A 25,604-nucleotide genomic window follows, 5' to 3' on the forward strand; every position below is an offset into this window, starting at 1 on the left:
AAGGATGCGTGTTAAATTATTCACTTAAGTAATAACAAGCTGCAAAAATACAGTGTAAGAAACAGCTGGCAATCTGACATGGTCATAAAATGAACATTAGTTAACAATATCGTGATGTTCTTAAAATAAGTCAAATGCTATTCTGGAGTGTATCAGCAGCACAGCTTGCAAGATATGAGAAGCTCTTCTTGCATAGGAAGAACCAGGAGTATTATGTCCAGTTTTGAGCATTACTCTTAAGAATAGGATATAGGCCAGTCAGTGAGGGCTTAGCAGAGAGCAGTGGGAATGGCTTGAGGGCTAGAAAATTTGGTCAAAAAGGAAAGAGAAAACAAACTTGGGTTCTGTACTCTAAAGAAGACTGTAGGGAGTTGCTGTTAGTCTTCAGGTACAAAGGCTGCTTGAGAGAGGAAGGGAAAAAGATTGTTTCACTTATTCATGGTGCATTAGACAGAAATAATGGGCTTAATCTGCAGATAATTGGGTTAGGTGTTAGAAAAACATATTTACAGTAAGGATAATGAATAGCATAATAAATTGCCAGAGGAGTGTGTTTCCCTCTACCTCTGGATATTTTTAAGAACTGATTAGACACACACCTGTCAACTATAGCTGACCCAGGTGTACTTGGTCCTGCATTAGGACCGGGAAGCTGGGTAAAATAATTCTGGATGTCTGGTCCACCCCTGTGGCAGGCCTGTGTTCCAGCCCTGTCATGGCTCTTCTATCTCACATTTAAAGCCCATTTAAATTTTTTTCTTTCCTGCTGCTTCTGTCATGACAGTAGCTAAGAATAATCTGAGCTGCTGATTTTGCTTTTCTGTTCAATTCAGCAAACTGATGGGCAGGACAAACATGTTTCGCTATGGAAATGTTGGGCAAAAATTTACATCCTATTGACTCCAGTCTCACAGTGCCTTTTTTGCCTGGCCATGGCTTTGCATTACTCACACTCCTCTGGCTCTGGCCATTACCCACTGATGTGGTTTATTGCCGAAATGTGTATGATGCCCAGGACTCTAATGAGGGGCCTGGAGCCATTCTTCTGCCTTGATGATTGCCTCTTCTTTACAAGTAATACTTAGGCATGCTTTGCCAAAGATGTCTATTTGTGGATGATTTTATTTGAAGTGTTATGGATTAGCCATGAGGATGAGGTTGTCCAAGTACTGTTGGATGTGGGAAAGGACTGTTTCTGGTATAAAAGCCACATTGCAGAGGTTAGGGATTTTTGTAGAGCAGAAGCAATGTTTTGCTCAGTATCTGCACAGCACAATCCTGCTGCAGTATTGTCACATTAAAAATTATACTGATTGTGATTCCTAAGCTGTATTTGGAGTTAGCTGTACCTCTGTCTACATTTGGAAGTTTTCCAATTAAAAAAACAAATAAATAAATACTGCATTAACTTTACAGAGAAGAGGGACCTAATATACTGGGACATCACTATAGCTTACAATTATGCATTATTGTAAGGTTTTTTCCTCTTCTAGTATTTTTACTGGTCTGATTATAAATGTTTCAGGATGATTCGGGAAATTTAATGATTATTATATATGGGAAATGACACCTTTTGTTAGTGTCACTCTGGTAACATTTATTTGAAGTACATTTATTAATTGGTCAACAGAAAAGTTCATTTGCAATGCTGAGTTCTAGAGGAGGTCTGGTACCCTGGTACCTGGTAAGCAAAGGAGGCAATTTTGGAACTAAAACCATGGGGCAGATTGCTTGCTTCTGTCCTGAGCTTAGACTTGCTGATATTTTGAAATAAAATAAGTGTCTTCTCTTTGAAATGGCTTTCAGTTTCCTGTAAAAATAAACAGCTTTTGGAGGCATCTATGATAGATTTGCTGTGTACAGCTGTCCTCTGGCTGCCTTTTAAGTCCATTTAAAGCTTACTGCTGTCCTGCTGTCACCATTGTTGCAATAATTGAGGAAAATCAGAGATGTGGTTTCCGCTATTCTGTTAAACTCAATGAACTGTGTTCTTCCCATTCAGCCCCACCCCTTCTGCTTGCTTTGTCCTTCCATTGCATCCTGTCTGCAGGCTTCCTTGGGAACCTTTCTTCTCAGTCATGGTCTTACTGTGCTAACTTTGATCATGGATTAAGACACTACCTTGATTAAAAAAAAAAATCAACATAAAATAAAAATAAGCCATGTGTTTACTACAGATTCGATTTCCCCCCCCCTTTGTTTTTATTTTTCTGCAGATTGTTTCTCAGAGGAAACTCTCCAAGTCCTTACTTAAACATGGGAACACAGCAGGAAAGTCTTCTATAACAGTAAGTCAGTCTTAAATACAGTCTTATTTTCCTGTTATTTTAAAATATCTGATGTGACTAATGCTCCCTAAAAGCATCCTGCTAAGTCACCAGAACAACCCTTGATTGAGAAATGTATTAGAATTGTTTAACAGATTACTTGTACTGTTTCAGGCAAATGCTTGTTGTAAGGAAATGGCAACAAATAATGTATGATTTGTACAAAAGCACAATATTTACTACTACATTTGAAGTACTCTGATGACAGCAAGAAAGTTGTGCTGCTTGAATACTTTTAGTTGAAGTTCTAGAACCTTCAGAAATTCATTTTGGCTTGCTTTGACACATGAAGGAGTCTGATGTTTCTTGGACTTTGGGCTTTTTCCAGTTTCTAGAAAAAAAAAAAGAAGAAAAAAAAACAACTCAGAAAACACACAGACACCCAGCAATACCGCATGCAAATCCAGAAGTTTGCTAAGAATAGGTATTTTAGCTGTGTTGTAACACAATTACACACTGGATAGTTACAGACCCATGTGTATCTTGAAATCTGCAAATCAATGTGTTGACTGTCTTTCATCTTTCTTATTGCTGGCTTGTTTGGGAAGATCAAGCTTGTCTGCACTGAAGCTAGCATCAGCAAGCTTGTGACATTTGCAGCTCTGCTTTAAGACAAAGGCTACAGTAAAATATTCTGCTTTGGGGATCTCTGCTCTGTTGCCTCGTGGGGTTGAGAAGGAGTTTTTTTCCTTGATGTGCAATTAGCCAGATGGGTTTCTTTTGGCTTGATTGTTTGGATTTTTTTTCCTCTCTTCAGACCCAGAAGAGACAGCAGACTGTGAGAAATAATGCTTTCTGAGAGCCCAGGGAATTTTCTTTCTTAGATGTCTTCCTTGCTTAGCTGGGAAGTGATTTGCTTAAATGCATAAAATAAACTCATTTTTGGTCTGGGGTTGGAAGGGAATTCCCTACTCATCTGGCTGAACTGAACCAGGAGAGACCTTTTCTTCTTGAATAATTTGGTGTGGTTTGCCTGCTGGGATTAACTGGGCATACTTCATCTCGTCCATCCCCACTGTGTTCTAGATGCTCTTCCTGTTTTGCGAGGGACACAGAGTTTAGTCTTGTGAAAACACAAATACTCTAGTTCAACTAAAATCATTAGGCTTGTTTGTAGAGTGTTCTGGCAAAAAATAATGCTCTGTGATATACAGAAGATGAGAGAAAATGTGTTAATAGTTCCTGCTGGCCTAACACTGGATGATAATTATGAAATGCAGACCTTGGTTCCTTGCTTTGGCTCTCGGCCAGTAGTACTGAAGAGCAAGCTGACTTTACTTGAATGGGAGAAACTGAACTCAGACAAAAATTACTGTGTGAAAAGTTTTCTATCTTGACAGAATAAGTCAAAGTGAATTATTTGTCAGTATTTCTGGACCTGGGGGCATACCAGTTGTCTGTCAAGTATGGAAGTTACAAATACTAGTTACCTAACTCATTCATTGTACTGAATTACGGGGTTTTTGTAGGATTTTGAAAGTTCCTATCTTGGAATGTTTTCTTGGAATTTTATTAGCCCTTTGTATAACGTCTCACCACTACAGTTTTATTATATGGCTGTGGGATGAAAACAGGTCATTGCTCACCTTCTCCACTAAGAAGTCTGTCAACCTTTGTAAGAAAGGGTTCATTATTTTCAGTTAAAATTATTTGTGAGACTTGGTGCGCAAATCCTGGAGCACTGTTGGTCATATACAGCTTATGATCTTTTAAACCATCAGACTACATGTAAATGTGTCAGACTTTATAGGCCAAATTTCCAGCAAGCTCACATTTGCCTGGAACGTGTGAAACACCACATATGTGCCTGTGTGATGGTACTTTAATGCACAGTTAAGCAACTGTGCTCCTACATGGCTGTATGTGAATATTTTGCATGAGGAAGCACCACGGTTCACTGGCTGTGATGTGTCATAGCCAGAACAGGCTCAACTTGGAGAATTTTACTTAATTTAATTCATTGCCAATTAACATAAACTTTTAATTACTGATTGATATTAAGAAACAAATATGACAAGCAAACTCTTAGGGAAAATATCTTTCTTCACCCTCCCGTGGACTCATCTCCTGGCCCCTTCATAGTCTCCACTCCCTTTGCCTTCACTATATGTTATGCTCAGTCCCTTTGGTGAGGTGATGGGTAGCACAGGTCAGGATCAGAGCATAGTGATTTTTTTTATTTTTTTTGCTGCTCTTTGTTACCAATTTTTTCAGCCCTGCTATGGGCTTACACGTGAGCAACAGTCTCTTTGGAGGCATCCTTGCTCCAGTGTAGGTTTACCTGTGGGTACAGGCCCTCAGAGGTATCTCTTCTGGCATGGCACACCTCCTTCCAAGAGTTCATCTCCAACTGTGTCCCCAACAACATCCCCTTCGCCATGCTTCCTCCTGGATCATCTTTACATGTTGCCTCGCAGGCCTCCTAGTGCTCCTCCCTTTGTGCCTCCTGCCTCTACCAGCTGCTGCCCTTTCTTAAATATGTCCACACAGAGGTGCTGTATGCACCTCTGACGGGCTGATGTTTTGGGGTGCAGTTTGTAGCCTCTGCCCACTGCCAAGCCAGCTGGAGCTGGCTGTGACAAACATGGGGCTGTTCTCAGCCTCCCCACACAGGTCACCCCTGCAGCCCCTGCTACCAAACCCCTGCCAGTTATGCCCGATACAGAGTCTAAGTTTCCAGCAAAGAAAGAAAAAAATCTGTGATGCTGAAGTTTATTGAGGCTGTGGACAGCCTGGCTAATTACTGGGAGCTGCATATGTGGGCAGTGAAAGCATCCCACACTGCATGCTCTGACTGCAGCTCTAACCTCAGCAGCCTTCAGCTGGTTTGAAGAATAGTGGGGGGTGTCCCAAGTGGCTCCCAAGGAGTCTGGAGTCTGTGTAGCGGAGACAGTCTGAGCCTGGCTGGGGACTGACATGGCTGACAAGTGTGTGGCCATGGGCGTGAAACGCTCAATAAGTTGGTTCTTTGGGGCGATTTAATCTGTGGGGAGAATATTTGCAATAGGGAAAGATTTTATAACTGTCAAATAGAATGTAGCGTGGTTTGTTTCAAACATTTTCCAGTGAAATAGCCCAGGTTTCGTTAATACCCTCTCTCTACTGAACCATTCTAATGGCTAGTCAGGAAGACTGTTTATGTTGGTTTTGTTGGGTTTTTTAACAGTATTGCACAGCACAGCAACTGGCATCATTATTAGTGTAGCCTACACCATTTGAAAGATTCACACTAGATTATTTTTGTGTTACTTTTTTCTGACTCAGTCTAGAGTAAATGGTTTTGCTGATGTAGCTATTGCAGAAAAAACTATACCAGAACTCCTCTACTTTAAGTGTGCCTTTCGTGGCAACTAAGATGGGTGACTTCACTCCTTTTTCCATTTAGCTTGCCGAATGATGCTGAAGCAGCATAAAAATAATTAAACTTTACACTGAAGTAATACAACTCTTGTATAGCTTTTTCGTTTCCTTGGACAGTGTGATACTGTGAAATTCTCCCTTGTCCTACCTGAGGAAAAGTACTTGGTCAGAGGAAGGGGATCCCTGATGGATGTTGATGTCTGTCCATTGACAAGTGATTGACAAGGCATAGTTGTGTGTTACAAAGTGATTCAGGTTTGTAGGCTTAACAGGGTGGCACCGATCCGCTGAGCAAAGGATTCACTGAATGCTTTTAGCCCTTCCAGACTGCAAAGAGAAATGTACTAACTTGTACCACATTTCAGTTTCCTAATGGGGTCTAGAGTCTTCACACTGGAAAATGGCATCTTACTCCCCTTCCATTACACCATGCAAAACTCAAATGTAGCTTTCCATTTAGGTGATTGCTGAGGAATTGTCTGGCAATGACGACTACGTTGAACTTTCATTCAGTGCACGGAAATTGGATGACAAGGTAAGCTGCTTGATATTAACCTTACTGAAAGATACAAGAACGCCAGCAAGTTTAATTTGATGAGATTTTCCCTAACAGATATTTTTTGCTTATATTATTAAACACATCAGAGATTTCAGATGAATGTTCACAATGAGGCTTTCCTCAAGCTGCAAAGTAATTAAAAAAAACCCCAATGGAATCTAATTAAAACCAAGACAAGTTAATTACTTTATAACCAAGACAATTTAATTATTTAAAATGAGACAGATCAGAAGTGCATAGAGAAGTGAAACTTCCTATAACTAGTCAAAGATGTTACAGTTGAAAGTGTCTTAAAATAGAGCTAGAAAACTTCATAACAGCTCAGTTATGATACGCATTTTGTTCAACAAAAAGAAGCTTTAATGTAAGAAAGATTCTTGAATATTTGTTAAAAGCTTTTTCCCTCCTTAATAAGAAAGTTCTGCACTGACTTAAACACTACTCTTCATTATAAGGACTACCTCTTTCTGAAAATATCTACTGTTGTTTAGCAATATATATATATATATATGTATATATAAAATAAACATCTCAAGCAACACACAGCCCCAGAAATGGAGATGACTGCTTGTAAGGCACACTCCCTGTTATCTCAATGTAATAGCAGACATAATTATTTGAGGTAATCAGGGGAATATCTTTGTAGTTAATAGATGTCATAAGACTACGATCCTGTTTAGATAATCGGGCTTTACATATAATTGAAGATCAGATGATAACAATTGTACTGGATCACAGTATCTACTATTAGTATATAGTCTCTTCTTATACGTGAAGCTGCTTCTAATTGGAAACATATATTAACACTACAGAAAAGTTTATAATTCTGGTGCTCCAAGCAAATGCTTGTAAACATTTGACATGTAAGTAGTTTAAAATCACATTAGTGAGAGTATTTTTGGATACATACATCAGATTTTCAAAATCAGGCCATAACTGATGAATAATATTTTCGGTTGAAACTACCGGAAAATCTCAGGCAAGCAGAAAGTACACAGAAAGATTAATAGTACCGGAATTTATGTAGAACATACAGGTAAATAACATTACTGTGCTCAGGATCATTAACAATCATAAATGATCAGGGCCTGAATTTGCTTCTCATCTGAAAGATTAATTACCTCTTCCTCCAGAGTTGCTGAAGTCTTAATGTTTCCAAATCATGTATTTACGTGTCAAAATGTAGATTTAACAACCTCTCTTTAGACAGCCATCTTTAGATGTGATTTCCAAAGTTATACACGTTTCTTCCTGTTGCACATGCTGTCACATGTAGATAAAAGGAAAGGATGTATACAACGTAATAAGACTCTACTTCGTCATTCCTTTTCCACGAATGTAAAATGTGATCTGGTGTAAATATTATGATTGCTTATGACTCTTGGTATAAATTAAAAGGATGCTGCCAGAGTGCACTTATGAGCCAGGTCAGTGCTGTCTAGGCAACAGCTTTAGAGAGTGATTGAAACACTATATGGGGATAAGTTAAGGAGGATCTTTCTGAAATATTGCAAGAATATTATAATTTCTGACATTTTAACATGTCCAGTCAATGTGGGCTTCATATAATAAAAAATTCCTGGATGATGCAGTGTGCGGCTCAAGCAATGACTCATCATGGGTTATCTGAATCAAAACTCCTGTCTTCAGCTGATTAAAATCACTGGAAGCCTATTACAGTTGAAAGCAGTCTTTCCGTTTCCTCCAGCTAGAGGTGTAGCTCTAAACTTGGCTGAACCTTTCCTTACCTCATTTATAAGAAAAGGCTATGGCTTTTGGTATGGATTATAATATACTTTGATGTCAGTAGATGCAAGGCCCTATTAGTCATTTTGCAATTACTCAAATTGTATAGTTCAGCCCTTGGTGAAAAAGCATGTGTTCCTATGTCACATGAAGATAAAAAAGAAATCAGAGAATTGAGAAGAGCCCATCTTGTAAAATCCTAAGCATGGTTTTGCATGCCTCTCCCTACTCAGAGAAGTGAACACCTGAGTAGAGATGTAACATCAGAGAAGCAGACTGAGAGCTGGAACTGCCCTTGGAGTCTCCTGAAAGACAGAGGAAGCCTGTGGAAGCAGTTGTTCATGCTCTGCCACACAGGGTCACCTTTGTAACCCCAGGGATTCCTGAACTGGTAGCTGTGGAGGTGGCAAAAGACAAGTTGAATTATGATGTCTTACAACTTGCAGGTAAAGGAAGAGGTGGAAGGAGGTTCTGGATGTGCTTTAAGGATAAAAAGAAGAAGAATTTCTTTCCATCTATTACCATCAGTGGTAACTTGGATGGACAGGAATTTTCTTCCTCCATCCTTTAAAAGAAAATTCTTTGAGAGAGGATCCAGACCGGTGTCCTTAAACATGTGAGTTTCCTCCACTAAGGAAAAAGATGTAAACCACACAGTTTTGGCAGATTAAAGAAAATATGCTTGTTGTGTTTGCTTTTACTCCCTCCACATAAAACTGCAAGAGTTTTAGAGAAGACACAAAACAAGTAAGGCCTACTCAATTTTCCCTGGAGGTATGGCTGAAAAATTCAGTGAAAAATTATAGGAAAGTCACAGGTATGAAATTTTCCTTTACTTAACTGACTTTGCAGAGATAAAGGTTGTTGTTTTTTTATCGCAGTGCTTGCTTGGAAGGTATAACTGCATTTTTATGTTTTATTGAAGCCCTGTCAGCTCAGGTGGCACATCTTTGTTTCAAGAGACCCACTGAGAACACTTCACAGGAGAACAATGTCTTTTGGAAAGTTTCTATTGCATTAATAGCTGTGTCATAATTACCATAACAAGCAGCTAAATTTTTATGATAGTTATAATATATTATGAGCACTGAGGCAGGCAAACTCTTTTCCTGTTCTGAGAGGCAGTTATTGCTTGGGAAAGATTCTCCAGCAAATGTCTGCAAAATACAAGCTCCAATATTACTTTTTTACATACTTCCCTGGTACTAAACTACTACTACTACTGCTACTACAAATAATCCTTAAATGCCCTGTGTTGCTCCTGAAGAATTTTCAAAATTATTAGTGTCTTTTGGCTACTTCAGCCCTTTCCTGAGAGACCTCTTTCACCCCAAAACCTGAATTTTAAGAAGTGTCATGCTCTGAAGATTAATATACTAAAAGATGTGTCAAAGTAGTTACTCAGAAACAGAGGTAGCTAAATTTTTAAAGTTTAAGCCAGGTACTTGTGTTATTGCTGTGTAACTGCTGCACATACTGAAAGAACAACACGCATTATGCCACCGGCACATGCATTACATTAATTATTTAACCATTATTAAAATATCAGAACATTAAACCTTTATTGCAGCTATTCTTCTTTCAGAGGATATTCTTGTGAGATAATGCAAAGCTGTTAGATTCAGCGTAACAACCAAAAAGCTTTGAAAATGTTAATAGCTATGAAACAAAATGTTTCTTCAGCTTACCATTTTTGAGTTGTTATGAAGCATCTTGAATATTGAAGGATTTTTTTTGTTTGTACCTTCATTCGGAAAGGAATTAGGCTTTGTTTTTGCATTGAAGGGGGGGTGATACAAGCTGTCATCCAGCATTAAAAACTTTCCCTTTAGGTGGTATCGCCTTGGTAGTTAAAACCAGATATTAAAATTACTTCCCTTTTGCTGATTTGCTGTTTCAACTTTCATGATACTCAACCGGGAATTATGATATATTTTGATTCTTACACAAAATCCTGGTTTCCCCTCTGAATTTTTCTGCACTCCAAGGTACATTCTTTGGATGTATCATCTTGAGATGTTTTATTTCAGATAACTTTTCTTGTCAAACTTGCATTTGATAAAGAATCTGTTAACATTAAGCTTTTACTCAGCTTCAATCAGTATGCCTATGTGTGAGAAGAGGCAGCTCAACCTTTTTTAACCCTATGCACTCTGGATTTTGGTGTCACTGTGCTGAAACCAGCACCCCCACTCTCTGCTTGTTCTCTTTGCTATGCAGTAGTAATCTGGCAGAATTTGATCACCAAAGCCCCCTGTTTACTATCAGTTTCAAGTGCTGAATGGAGTCCAGATACTAAAACTACATCACGACCTTGAGGCAAACTCTGGAGTTACAGACTTGGTTGGGTTTTGTGCTGGTTCTACACACTCTTACATTAAATGTCTTGCGTCCATATAATTGGAACAAATAAGCAAACATCTGGCTTTGTTGGTTAGAGCTCCACATGGTAGGATCTAACAAATACATATGCATGTGCTTTGCTTCAGTTCCTAAACATACTGTTGCCTTTTCTCTAGGAGGAAAAGAAATAGATGGTTCACAGAATGGCACTGAACACAATCTTGATAGGTGTCAAATTTAGGGCATGGGAAAACCTTTAGGTTGCTTGAGCCTTGCCCAAGGCTTCATGGTCCCTAGCAACTCACTTCCTTCTCCAGACTTTTAAATTAAGGTGTCCCTTTTCAAAGCCCTGATATCTTTGCATGTTTCGCAGCTGTGGAATTATAAAAATGTGTCAAATTGTAAAGAAAATTTACATTTTACAAAAATGTAAACCTGGTCAAATTTTAAAGACATACTTGGAATAGCATCTACCTGAAGCTGTTCCTATCCCAATGGCTATCCAGCTAGTCAAAAATAAGTATGGTGTGCATTTGGTATGGAGAAAATTGTAGAACTATGCATATTACAGTCATTTTTACATTAATGCTTTTATGGAAACGCTGGGAGAGCAAACTTCCCAAACTGATGTGGAGGTCTGTGGTTTTGGATATGGCCTATAGAGAAGAATGATACTGATATGCATAGAGTTAATCATGTGGCTCTGTTGTAGAAGAAAATAAAGATGGGAGTTGAAACTACAGAAAATGGTCTGAGTCCATTTGAATCCTGCTCTTGCAGCTTCGCACAGTTAGAAATTTGAGTTAGCCAGCTTTCCCCCTCCAGCCGTGGAAGGCTAACACCCAGCTACTCTTCTGCCTCCCAGCCAGCATGTCCAGAAGGAATGTCATTGAAACAAAAGAAGCTGTGGCCAGACTGCGACAACGCTACAGAAAGTAACTTAATCTAGGTTTCTGTAAGAACACTCAGGGTTATTAGCTAGATGTAAGACTAGAGGAGGGTGTTTGCAGTGCAGTGAGTATGTGAACCTTAATGTCTGTCATGGATTTGCTTGTACTTAGAGATATCAAGTAATTTTCGGCACTCCCCTGCTCTGTTTGTCATCTTAGCATGGACTGTATTATCACATCCCAAAGAGGACTTGCTTCTTTAACCTTCTTTAATCTGTCTTGCCAGTACTTGTGTTAGGTGGTAGCAGCACTATGTCTTGGTCAATTAACTTCTGTTTTGAGAGGGTGGGTGAATAGTGTGAAATTCAACCCCACTGTAGAATATGCTTCAAAGGGCCTTGCATGATAAAACTGATGTCAAAAGACCAAATGGGTTATGGGGACAGAAACAAGTTAGGTGGATGAAGGAGCTAAAGCTCAGTAATCCGGACTGGGTTCAAGCAAGTAAAAAGCTCTAAAATGATATTTTGGCTGCCATGACTGAACAGCCAAACTGAGAACAGCAATGCCACAGAAATCCTTGTGGAACAAGGACAAGAATGAAATATTGCTGAGAGACACCAAAGGGCACTAAACCATGCTGACTCTCCTTTTTCATTAGCAGTCAGGGAAGCACCAGTGCACTGTGCCTGAAAAGCTCTACAAAAAAGAATTCTCAAGAGTAACCTGTCCTATATTTTATTTTAGGATTTTTTCAGCAAATCTGATCCTTTTCTGGAGATTTTCCGCATGAATGATGATGCAACCCAACAACTTGTTCACAGGACTGAGGTAAGGAATGGGTTGGATTTACTTTCCAAGGAAACAGATGGGCTTTCAGGAGAAATAGTTTATGCTTCCCATGTCATAAAAGGTGTTGCAAGCACCCACATTTAAAAACTCTTTTATCTCTTGTGTAATTACATATAGCTATAAACTGATGCTGCCCATCTCCGTTGCCTGGTTCTGTCTGCCTTCCATGGCTTCCAGTTCAGGGATGTATTCTGCAGCCTCTCTGTAGCATCATCTGTGTATGGGACCATTTCCCACCTGTGCTCCTTCTTGGGGCTTTCCAGAGGAGGCATATTGCAAACTGCAGGTTGCTCAAGGGCACATATCCCATGCATGTTTTTCTGCAAACCTCCAGCTAAGCTCTGTGTTCTTCTCTTTCTGGTGAATGTACCATATTGAAAATTGTGGCTCTTGTTAGCATTCTGTTGGGAGATGAGCAAATGTTAAGGGTTCCATTCCTTTCTTTTCACTCACAGGTTGTGATGAATAACTTAAATCCAGCCTGGAAGACCTTTAAAGTGTCTGTAAATTCTCTGTGCAGTGGAGACCAGGACCGCAGGCTAAAGGTCAGAAGTCATTCCTACTGTTTGAATAGTTCTACTCATAGAAAACAAAACTTTGTCTCTCTTTTTCAATTGAAGATTGCAACCCTGAACTGCCCTTTTTGATGGAAAAGATGATCACACAGCTGCTTTATGATTACCACAATCAAATTAAGGATGCAGAGAAGTCATAATCCACTGTAATCAGTAGATTATGCTCTATACTTCTTACAGAAACCTCAGAAAATGATGGGGCTGTTTTTGCTAATCAGTTGGATAATTTGAACCCACTATCATTTAACCGGTGGAAGTATATTCAAGAGAAGTGGCAGCTCTACCACTGTTTTAACTACTATTTCCTCACTTACGTCTGGAGACCCTCTGTAAAAGAAGCGCTGAACTATGAGATCTGTTATATTTGATAAATAGGGTGGCCACAAAAAGACCCGCACCATAGTAATGACAGTGTTACTAGTCAGCAGAAAGAATGATTGTTAGGAACTTGGAGCTTTTTGTAGAAAAATTCATCTTCTGGATAATTTGTGTTAAATCAAGGCTGAATCCAGTTATTCATAAACTCTAATCAGGTTTAAGAACAATACTAAATTAAAACCTGTTAAATGAAGAGCACTGTCCTCATTGGCTATTCAGCCCCTTGGACCTGATGAAAGGACATTGGACCCAAAAGTATGTTGGTGGGGTTTTTTTCTTACCTTTCCAAATTAAATAATAAAAAAATTTCCTCTTTTGTCATTATAGCTGCCCAACCCTGCAGAACCTGTATGGTAATTTTTCACTCAGCAGAATGTGCTGTGCAGATAGGAAAACTAAAATGCCTGGTGTGTATATGTTACAATGTATGCCACGAATGGGTGGAAAAGGTAAAAAGTGGTCTTATGAATTCTTGGATTTTTACTGGTCATGATAATTGTGATTTATAACTTTTTATTGTGATTTATAACAAAATCAGCACTGTTTTTATGGAACAACAGTGGTACGGACACAGAGTTTGTACAGTATTGGCATGCACGAGAAAGGCACAGGTATGAATGGTTATTTTTATATGTTGTTTGTGTCCTTTGTGGCACTGTTGGACAAACAAGATGAGTCCAAAAGAATGAGGAAGTTTGGGAAAACAATGAGAGATGTAGCAAGGAAAAGTGAAGGATGAAGTAGATGGAGCACAGGATACTTAAGAGGCCAGACCAACATGTTTGTGACAGGTGCATCTGAGAAGTTGGAAGGAAGCTCAGCACCTCAGATGGTACAGGGAAGCAGTTGTGAAAGATCTTTCCATTTACCCCTTAGTCAGTAAATGGTCAAACCAATTGAGTTTGGCATGTCCAATGGGATTGAAACAGAGGTGTAGCAGATGAAATAGAGAATGAGGTGTAGGGAAAGAGCAGCCTCCATTATAAACTGCAAGCAAAATTAACAGTATTGGCTAAAGAGGATTTCTAATACAAATTAAGAAATGTAGAAGAGGTTTTTGCTGTACTATGCATAGGACGGTAACAATGTCAAGTGTCAGGATAATGACTTTGTTATCTTGTAAGGCTGCAATTTTATAAGTTTCCTGGGTAGATTAAATATCTGTGAAGTTGCCTGAACATAAGTGAATTACTTTGTGTTGTATAAGCAATGTAGATCTCCAGGAGAGGAAAAGAAAAAGAGCTAAGAGCAGCTACCTTCCAGAGGTAGTAACATGAGTGACTCAAAGGATGGTCAAGGACAAGGAGCACTGCCATGGCTGGAGCCTCCATTGGCACCTCTGATGACTGGGCTGCTACTTCATGACAAAGGGGAAGTGCTGGAATAAGCACGGACAGTGCATCTTTGGACAGTGAGTTCACTTCACAATTCAGACAGGGCTGGGAACTGAGCTTTTGCCAGGAGTAAGCCTGGAAAGGCTTGGAAAGGGAGGGTGAGCAATTCTTTGATGTATCAGAGAAGGGCAAGCTACTGGTGGGACATATAGACAGAGGGGACATGGTTCAAGCACGTAGGAGTGCTGTAGCTGCTGCAGCATTCTGTGAAGGTGAAAGGGAGCAGGACTGAAGAGGGCAATGCTAAAGAACATAGTATGCTCAGAACATGAGATGCTGAGAGGCTGAAGAAGAGATGTAATGTGACATTATCTGTGTTATCTGTAGCCTCTCTGAGGGTGCACTGTACACAACCAGATGCAGAAAGTTGCACCCTGCATCTTCCTTGGCACAGGGTCCCAGATCACATAGTCCAGCTTGTATCTGACAGTAACAAGCAATTATTTGTGCCTGCCCTTATAGGATCTGCTTCTTGAGGCACCTTAAATCGAAAAGGGTGACTATATAGGTTTCAGACAAGAGATGAATCAGATTTCTGCCACTCAGATGAAAAGCAGAATTAGCACAACACTGCCTTCACCACATTGTGTATATCTGGCCTTTAAATCACTTAGATGAGAAAACCTAGGAAGAGATGCAAACAAAATGTGAAGCTTAGAATGTCAGAGAAAGTGCCAAGTGCGTAAGGATAGAGAAAGGTGGTTCTGGAGGAAGAAACATGCTATCATCTCTTCAAAACTGAAGTGAGAAGTATGAGAATAGCTAAGATTTCAACTTGGGCAGAAGAAGATAGGTCTGGGAATAAAGGGGGTCTTTGAGCTATGAGCAGAGAGACAGTAGTTGAATTTTTTGCAGATGATACTGCCAAGAGACAGGCTCAAGAAGTAGGGAAGAGGAACAAGAATAGTCTTCCGGATTGCCTGTAGAGAAGGTGAGGGGAAACTCAGTGAAGGAATGGGTGAAGAAGAGAACCGGGGCAAGATGGATCTTATGAACCTGTTGACAGTTTTTGGAATAGTCTTGATTCTGTGGAATATTCTTTTTTTCCTTTGTTTTTTTTGAGAATATATCTTTTTTTTTTTTAATGTATGCAAATGTTTGCAGGCCCTGATTTAGATATCTGAGTAGTTGCCTGCGGCTGCAGTTCAAGCATTTGCAGAAAAGCTAAAAATAGGATGAGTTGCACCAGATCATTCATGAGTTTAGAAATATTTTAAAATTAATTATGGCAGTGAAATAAGAAAAAAAACGAAAAGTCTTTAAAATTCAGGCCCTTTATACTTTTTGCTCGGTGTAGGATAAGGCTGCTATGATAGAGCAACCCCCAAAATCACTTGTGTTTGAAAGATAGCATATAGTACTTGTCAGATGACTATTCTGTTTGCTTTCTATACAGACTATAACTTAGGAATTTGATGGCAGCAAGGACAGAAAAGTCAAAATCATAAGAATTAGAGAAGTGAAGTGTCCGTGACAGGTTTATGACTGTGTGAATGTTTATACTTTGATTTACATTGGCAAAGCGTTCTAATCTTCACGCTACCATATCTTGGAACTTTTGACTTTAGTTGCTTGGTTTCACTTCATAAAGTATACAGCAATATGTTACTGCTAAGTGTTGGAAGAATTCCCTGTGCCATATTTAATGTGGGGAGATTTAGTGTATTCCAGCTGCCTTGCAGAGCATCAGCTTCTCGCCAGGATTGCTTGATCACTGTGAACATTAATTGTGGAGCGCTGGGTAGTTTTGTACCTGTACCTGCTGTTTCCTTTTTACATACTTTGGAAGGCATAATCAAAGTTAAGGCTTTAAGAGGCACCAGAAATGGTTGGAGGGAAATGTCAACTTGTGGAAATTTTGCAAATGGAGGAAGACTTTTTATCAACAACAGATATATTGCAATTGTCACTACCTTTGGCTTGTCTCTGTAGGCTGTTTGGCATCTGAAGCCTTGGCCTTTCATCTCTGCCACTGAAATCACATGTGTACGGAGCTTAGTGGTCTGATTTGTGTTATGAAAAATAAGGATTAACTTGGCAAAAATACACTAAACCAATTCAGTTTAACTTACAGAAGTTTGTTCTTTGTAAGTCTTGCACCCAAAGCAGCCTTTACACGGGGCATTTGAAACCTTCTTGTTTTAAATGTCTGTTTAGAAAGATAAAATAAGCAAGGTCACTAAAATCAAACCGATCAGTTACAGTCTGCCTCAAAGGTCTTTTACTAGCATCCTTTACAAAGTTTATAAATTTGATTTCCTTATGGGCTTTAAAAAAAAAATAATCTTAATTTTGCTTTATTTAGCTGTGGTGCAGAGCAGTTAATTTTTCTATTTCTCTCAGGATGCCTTGTAAAACTTTAGTGCAATTATTGCTGCTCTAGGTTTATTATGAAAAAGATATTAGATTTATGAACCTACTGAGCTTTCCTTCCCAGACATTGAAACCATCTGAGAAGTCTGGTCACACTTCAGTGCCGGTCATAACTTCTTTTAATGTTAACGGTAAAGACAATTTGTGTATGCGTTAAAGTGAACAAAATACCTCTTTGATCCAAAAGTAGTGCATTGCTTTCCTAATACGTAATGAGATTCAGTTCACCATGGTAATTACTGACAAATCAAGTGAGGGATATAATCCTTCTGAGAGCAGTTTTTATCCTAGTCTGCTGTGCTGAAGGTCCTGTAAATTGTGAAACTTTGGCATTCAGGTTTGGGTTCACCATGTGAAGTATGTTGCTGTCAAAGGTTTATCTGAAATACAGGCTTGCATTTTGAGTATCTTATGGTAGGGATCATCTACTGTCCATCCATACTAATAGTTGCAACATTCTTCTTTTTCTGTGGGAGTCCTAGTAATGTACACAGAAAAATAATATCTTTTTGTTTTGGTATTAGATATTTTAATATTTGGGAAATAAACACCTAACAAGGTGCCTGTAGAAGCACAGGCCAAGCAGTGCATGTGGCATGGAGTAAGAATATCTTCTGCTGAGGTTGTACAGAGAACCTTACTGAAATAAATTATTTTCATAAGGAAAAGTAGGAAAAGAGGCAAAAAAAACCTGGTAGAAAAACATTGCTGCAGGTGAAGTAATAAGCTGCAAGGAGAGAGGGAAGCACATGTCTTATCTGTTTAGAAAGTCCTTTCCATCTTCCACCCACATAGGGGAAATTTGCCAAAGAAAGTCCGTTGGATGTTTTTTCTACCTTTCAAATATCTCTGTGTTACAACTGTATCATTGTCAGTTAGTTTATTGTTTCATCCCTGCCTAACCCACGTTACAGGTGATGATCCTGCTCCTGATAACATTTACGCATGTATGGTTATGAGTAGGACTCACAGCTGTGGCTACCAGGGCTGTTATGTACCTCAGGTCATAAAGCCTCTGTGTATATGAATGGCTCTTTGCAGCATGAAGCCCTGAGACATTACTGTTGCTTACTTTTGGGTAATCGTGAGAAGGTTGACTCTTCCTGTGAACTTTTAGTGACGTTAAAACCTTGTTCTGCCATTCTTCTTCATTCTCTCTTGTGTCCACTTGGCTTCCTTGGCTCTGTCCAGCTGACCTATTGGAGCAGCTGTGTCTTAGCACATGAATTACATGTTTGGGTTTCCGCTGAGGGGTCTGTCTGCATATGCTAGTAGGCCCCAGTATGTCTACGGTGCTCTACTGCTAGTGAGATGCACTCAAAGAGTTTAACGGTCATGTGATTTTCAATTCATTTCCATACTGAGACCTTTCTAAATAGCAATACATTGTACTTTCCAATGTGAATTTTCACAGGCCATGAATTTTCTATGTTTCTGTGGTAGACCGTTGTTTACAAGGTCTTCTTGAGCGGTCTGCACTTCGCTTAAATTAATAATCTATGCAGTGCCTCTTCTGCCTCGTTGATACTGTTATATAATGTGATCCTTGCTTACAATATTAATAGAAGAAGCTCCACAGTCTACGAGAAAGATTTTGATGTTATGCTGGATGGAAATAGACAATCGCTTCATTTTAATTTTATCAATTTTTAAAAAGAAAATTAGAAATTATTATTATTAATTTAATAATCTCTTCCCCAGGGTCTGTTGCGGCACTTTGCGGGGTGGAAGGTTGGGTTTTCCTCATGTAGTTGTAACCTTCTGTTTCCTTCTGCTTTCTTCATCAAAGTGTTCAATCTTTCATGCAAAATGATGGATCATTAGGGGGAAAAATGTTTCTTAAAGCTCTGTAAGTGTACTGGCTGCTCCATTCTGAATTAAGGCAGAGCAAATAGCAGTGGTTATTTTAATATTCTCTGAGTTATTACTGCAGTGTTCTCTAGATCAATAAGCTTTCAGTGACCTTTAATACTTGACTACAGCTCTGCTTATACAGGTGTATTGTAAACTGTAATCCTTCAATAAGCCCTCAGTATCTCTGAAAACCAGTGGTGAAAGTAACTGAGCAGAACCTGTGAAGAAGGCCAAGTAAAGCTTAAGAGACAAGCAATAAGTAATATGCTCAGACAAATCCATTAGTGCTTTTATTCTTTCACAGTTTAGCTGTCATAGTGTTTGAAACACTAACGTGAAAAGATACAGTTTATGGTCAACAGCAATAATTTGTGGAGGATTTAAAAAAGCATGTGGCACAAACTGGGTAGTCCAAGCAGTGTCAAATGGTGATTAGAAAAGCACGAGCTGAAGGATTTCACACTGTTCCATAATACAACACTCATTTTTGGTTGCAGTTTTCTTTGGGCTTTTAATTCCATGTAGGAAGAGACTGGCACCAAGAATTAATTACAGTGTAGGCTAGACTTGATGTTTATTTACTTGATTGGGCGATTTCAGTCATACCTGATTAACCACACAGTTCTACATTTTCCCCTTCAATTTACTCACACAATTAATGCCAGTGAAGCCAATCATTTCCTGCTTGCTTACCCTGATCTTGCTGAAGATGTATTTGCATATGGAGTCCTACTTGTGGAAAGTCTTCAACAACAAGAAAGGGGGACTGAACCTTTACATGTGTTGAATATGAATCACAAGATGCCTTGAAATGACTTTTTCAGAAGTATTTTCTTTTTCATTAGGTCAGGGCATTTTCCTGGAATCTTTAGAATTGCCTCACTCTTGGAAGGTGCAGATCCTTATCATCTGAATACTGTTTATTTAGTAGTCATTTTAAGGATGTTACCGTGTTGTGAATTTCCAGAGAAGTTCTTGTAAAGCTGACTGTGCAGCTGATGATTTTAGATAATAAAAAGTTCCTTCTTCATGGTCAAAAAAACCACAAAAATATTAGGCTTAAATATTGGGATGTGGTGTATATTTAAAAAGCTAATAGAAATATTTCTATAAGTGCATACTACTTAACCAAAGTAAGATTTTTAAAAGTCTTCTGAGAGGATGATACATTATTTTGAGGATTATTATAAAGTTAAATGACACGCTGTGAAAGCCAGTTTCTGACATCACCTTGTATAAATGCCATCGGACCTACACTTCCAGTAAATGATTCATTAGAATGCTACAGTTCTTAAGTGTTTCTCTTCCTTTCTCTCTCATATTCCCCTTGTTCTCTCAGTGTGCCTGTGGTTCCAGGGTCCACACCGATTATTAAAAACTCAAGTGGCTTACTTCACAAGGTCTACAATGATTGTGGTGAATTCGCTGCAACTACTCACCCTGTTTTGTCAGTTTGGGTTAATCTATAATTTAGCAATGGGTTTATAATATGAGTGCCTCCTGAATTCATTAATTGCAGCAATGTGTTTGAAACCATGATTTATCTGAGCCTGTCAAGGACTGATGAGATCAATCTTCATACACTCTGTGCAGGTAGAGTGCAAGATTTAAGGTCATCCTTAAAACAAAACTAATTAACTCCTTATCTGTGTGATCTCAGCTCACAGATTCCCTTTTTTTTTTTCTGTTTTTTCTCCTCCCCTTTCCTTGGCTGTATTCTTGATGAAGCAGTTGAAGATGCTGGGGATGAAGATTTGGGAGAGAGAAACAGACTCAAGAAATTAGCTTGACCCCATTTTTATTAGAGACAAGGGAACTCATTCTGATTACTTTTATAGGCACTACTTTGTTCTTCATTTTTGTAACTGCTAGATATATAGCAACTTAATTGTCAGATTAATTAATCTAGATTTGGGTTAATTGATGTTTGTGAAGTGCTTTGAAGATGAAAGAGCTATCTAAATGACAAGTGTTGTCACAACAATTAGGGGTGCAAGTGGATTGCACAAGAGAGATCATCTGATATACAGTGGTTAAAAAGAGTTCATAGTCACATCTCCAAGGCTTGGGCTGCTAATAAAGATGGTGATAAACGGCTGAAGAGCTGTTACATATGAATAAAATGGACAGGAGGCTTCCTCCCATCCGTTGGGTGATTCTGACAGACGGAATTTCAGAGTTCACCCTGTAAAAGGAGATTTTTATTTGCCATTCCTTACCAGAGCCCCCAGTTCCATGAGCCCTGGGACAGAAATGAAGAAACTTCCCCCTGACATTGCAAGGAGCATTCATGGTGCGAAACAACAGCAGAGAACAACAAACAAGCAAAAATGTTGTGTGGGAATTTGTTTCCCTGGATTAAGGGACTTGAGGAGTGTTTTCTCTGTTTCTCTTTTCCAAATAAGAGAGAATTGCCTACAAATAATTCATCGTTGCATTTATTGTTAGCTTTCTTCAAATTGCTTACTGCCTCTATAGTTCCATCCCAAGACAAATAAATACAGCCTTCTACAGCTTTGCTACACAAGTCATCGGTATAAGAAATACTTCGAAGGGCCCTCTCTTGCCTGTCTTGAGCTGTCTTTGAAAGTGAGTTTTAATCCTCTGAAATGAAACAGAGGCTCCTGTAAATGTTGCTGACTATAAGCCAAAGCAGAGGTGTCTGGTTCCTTCACAGGGTAATGGCTGATAAAGTACTAAATCCCATCCCTGGGACCATTTAAAATGAGACAAAGCAAAGCCCTGGTAATGAGGATCCGTTCCACAATGGAGGGTGGGGCCTAGGGGATGCTAATGAATTAAATGACCTCTGCATTCTTCCCAATTTTCAGGTCACTGTGTTGATAATGTACTGAACATCCTACAGACCCCAATATTAGCTGCAGGGCTGCTTACTGTACTTATGGTAACAAGTGCTATCATTTTGAATTGAAAAAAAAATAAAAAGAAGCTTTGCTTTCACTAAAGTAGATTGAGAGTTAGCTGTAACCTTGTAAAGCAGCTGAACACCGTAGTGAATTTTAAAGTGTTACATATCTTAAAGAAAATCTGTAAGTCTCATACCTTTGTGTCTGCAGGACATTTTGCTGTGTGCCCTACAGTATCATTATATTAAAAATAAGAGAAAATGAAAATGTAAGGAGTTTATTAATATTTGTTTTTCATTTCTTTCATTTGAGACTAGAAAAATAGTGAAGGCAATTTCCAGACAATCTTATTTCAGACTCTTTTAAAGTAGCAAAGCCTTAAATTGGCTGACACATAACCAACTTATAAAGAACCTTTGTTTCTTTTCAGATATCTTTTTAAACTGAAAATTATAGACTCATGGAAATTCCTCTCTTGTTGTAATAAATATATTCTTCGCTATGAACAGTATATTTTTGCTACTTAGATAGAAAGCTTACCTTAAAATTCTACTCATACATTGAATCTTTATAGTTTATGTGATAACATTCTGCCACGCAAAAATGGTTACACTGTGCAGATAATAAAATGTGTATTCTAAATTATATTATTCTCAGAGGACATACCATAATATATTTGTTTTAAAAAAAATACACTAAATATTTTCAGAGACCTAATTACAAATTAATGTTTGTGATACTGTAGGCAGTATTAGGGCAGAAATAGCTATTAAGTGTGTCTAAACTTTAATATTTTAGAAGATGTCTCAGTACACAGGGGTCACTTGAAAAGTGTGGACTTTGTCTCACACTGGAAATATGTGTTTAGCCCTTCCATACAAACTGATCTCACCTACCACTCACTCTGTTAAAATAACTTAGATCTGCATTTTCCATTTGCCAAGAACATGCTTCCTCCCAGTCAGAGGACATGCATGTTTGGTAACGTGTACATACATGTATATAATGTATATGCACCTTACATAACGAATGGAGCTGTGTTTTGTCATAAAAAAAATTTTATCTGCCTTACCAAATCTAAATTAAACATGTTTATAGTGTATGTTGGATCTCCAAATTATTTTGAAAATGCTCGATAGCTATGCTCTGCAGGACTCCCCAGAAAAAGCAGTGAGCTGATCACATCCCTCCTTGTGGTAATGCTAGAAGAAACCAAGGCTCTTGGGATCAGACACTTCAGTGTGGTTGTGCGTAGTTATTGTTCTGTTTGTATGTTACAGCTGCTAAAGCATGCCAGGAAAGTTTTACCATAGATTTGACTACCACTAGCTCTGAGCTTTGGGCAGGATTCGGTGTTAAGATAAAACTTTTTTGTGAAACCTTCATCCTAGTCCCCCTAAGAAAATAAGAAATTGAGTTGCTTGTTCACTAGGGACAGTGGAGTTACTATAATGGTCTGCTCAGCAAAAGTAATGCTGTCAGGATATTTTCAGGAAGCCTGGGAGAAAGGTGTTCCTTGTAGCCCTCTGCTCTGAGCTGCCAGTACAGCAGCCCCGGCTGTTAATGCTCTTCAGGGCTTCTCACCGACTCTGGCCAGCTGCAGCGCAGCAATCCTTTCCCCCTTCCGTGTGGCTGTTTCCACCATGCTATTCATAGAAGTCTTGCTCAATAGAATTGTTCAAGGTGGCCGCCAGATTAGTGTGTCCAGTTCATTGCTACCACTGAACATCTCGAAGGATGTGCAAGCTGTTTTGAGCCTAAGACTGCTTTGTGGCTATGCAGCTGATTCGTGTCCTGAGCATGACGTTCATCATGTCTGCTTTGGCTGAGATTAAAAAAGGGATAGTGTTTCCTATCACAATCATACTAATCCTTCCCCTTCTAATAAGTGCATAGATAGTCCATACGTCCTTAAGTGAAGGAGAAGGAGAGTCATGTTAGAAACAATTTATTGGTGTTACCAGTATTTTACAGACAGTTGAGTTTTCTTGTCTGCTTTCAGAAGAGATCATTAGAAAGGCTATGGCTGGCCTGCCTCCTACGCTCTTAATTGCCTTGGTCTAAAGTTACAACATATAAACAGCAGCAGGGGCTGATCTCTTAGACAACTCTTTAGCTATCAACTGCCTAAGGTTTGTTCAGTTCTACTAATCACCTGTTATATTGTTGACCATTGCATGACTAGCCTGGAGTTCCTATTGAGTCTCCTCATTTGTTTTATTTCTGAGAAAGTCCAGGATTTACTGATATCTATACTAGGAAATTTCCTCATGGAATGCCAGCAAGATCTCTTCAGTCTCACACACTTTTCTACACTCTTGCCATTACTTAACAAGTGTTCAGCAGTAGAGGAGGAGTACTGGACAGACAAAGACTTTGTGATACCTCTTAAACAATTACAACAGCAGGACAAGTTCTGTCATTCATACCCATGCCTTGAATTAATAACACAGCATTATACTGAACAGCATGTCAGAAATCTGAAGAGTAGTATAATTTCCAGTTTTAATGTAAATGAAATATATATGGGACCTTGAATCACATCAGACCTCCTAAGTAACTGCAGAAGCCAAGATACTAGACCATTGTATTGGGGCCCCAAAGAAGATAAATGCTGGGTCCGTTCATACCGTTGTGCAGAATGCAGTTACATGTGTACTAAGTAACATAGTTTCTGTTGACAGCTTTTCCTGGAATAAAAGAAAAGAAATAAAAGATGGGAAGAACTGCAGGAAGTTTCTGGTTATCTTTTTCTGGGACCAGATATTGTTTAAGATAGTCATAAATGACTGGAGAAAGGGAAAAACAGGGTAACAAAGTTTGTAGGTGACCAAGTAATCTGGGATTGTCTTGACTTCAAAATGTCACAGAAGGATCTTAATGCTAATGATTGGCACTAAGATCCCCAGAAAATGAACAAAAATGATCACAGGAAGGCTTCCTTCTGCAAAGAGACTGAATTCAGACTGGAAAGAAAAATAATTTACACAGGTACTCTGAAGTCATGAATGTCTTGGAGGAAATGGCGAGGGAATGGTTCGGTTACTTGTCCTCAGGGTACATGAAGTTGAAAATCACCTTGACCAGGAACAATGCTTAAAACAAAAGGGACTTCTCTTTCCATACAGCACAGTTCAATGATAGGGTACAGCCACTGATGGGACATCAGGAGGCCAAAAACTGTAAATAGGCTAAAAATGGGACTAGACAAACTTATGAATTATTATTGCATTGGCTGGCTATTAACAGCATATATCAGATACTCTCCAGCTGTAGAAGAATATAAAGTTGTAGTCTGATGTTAACTGGGAGAATATGATGAAGTAAAGATGAATGTACTTCTTCTTGTCTTACATAGTCTTTTTCAAGTACTCACTAGCATCTGACAGAAAGATGATACTTATACCATGTACTTTTAATATTTTCTTATGGTGAGTGCTTGTAGCTTTCGAAGTGAAATTTAAGTGTTGATTTTCATCTGAAAAAGCTCTAAATGGTTAGGATTTCATTATATGAGAAATTGTGCATATTCATAGCAAGAGTGTGCACAAACTGCTAGTGAGTCATGGTACAAGGTTTCTTCTCTTCCAGTACAATTTCATGAAAAGGTGAAAGGTAAATGGATTATTTAGAGATTAAGTGTATCTAAACACATAGATAAGACCATCTAGTCCTTTGCTATTTTATGGCAGCGGCAGTAGAGCATAGGGAATTCTATGTGTGCCTTCAAATACTCACTCTGACCCTGGTTACACATGCACAGCCCTCTGCTGTGTTTCTTTCTTGTATGTATTAGTTTATACATTTTTTCATAAAAAATACTACCTTTCAACAGAATCCCTGTTTGATATCAGCTATTTCTGGTTTTTAATGAACCTGTTTCTAGTTGCAAGTAAAACATCTGAAAATCTGATGACTAGATGTTTGGAAAGGCAGGCTTATTTTTGCAGGCTAATTAAAAAGTAGTCTGCTCACATTAGGCAATCATGATTCTTCTCTTAGGCAGACAAAAGTGTGTCAGTGCTCTTCAAAATATTGAAAAAAATACTTAGTTAGACTTGTGCCAAAAATGAGTCTTCAACTCAT

The 25,604-nt window shown here is 38.8% G+C and overlaps 1 protein-coding gene across 6 annotated transcripts in view; it reads left to right on the forward strand.

Moving 5' to 3' along the window:
• CPNE4 (copine 4) overlaps positions 1–25,604 on the forward strand; it is a 317,905-nt gene that overhangs the window by 210,235 nt on the left and 82,066 nt on the right. For 5 of the 6 annotated variants that reach the window (XM_080387243.1, XM_080387244.1, XM_080387242.1 and 2 more), the window contains exons 4-7: positions 2,217–2,288; positions 6,148–6,222; positions 11,973–12,056; positions 12,533–12,622. In XM_080387243.1, coding sequence (XP_080243369.1) covers positions 2,217–2,288; positions 6,148–6,222; positions 11,973–12,056; positions 12,533–12,622 — 321 coding nt within the window. The remainder of the gene's footprint in view (positions 1–2,216; positions 2,289–6,147; positions 6,223–11,972; positions 12,057–12,532; positions 12,623–25,604) is intronic. The other variant, XM_080387241.1, reaches the window with a different exon arrangement.

Source organism: Falco punctatus, assembly GCF_963210335.1.
Source record: "Falco punctatus genome assembly, chromosome: 4".
NCBI classification, from domain to species: domain Eukaryota; kingdom Metazoa; phylum Chordata; class Aves; order Falconiformes; family Falconidae; genus Falco; species Falco punctatus.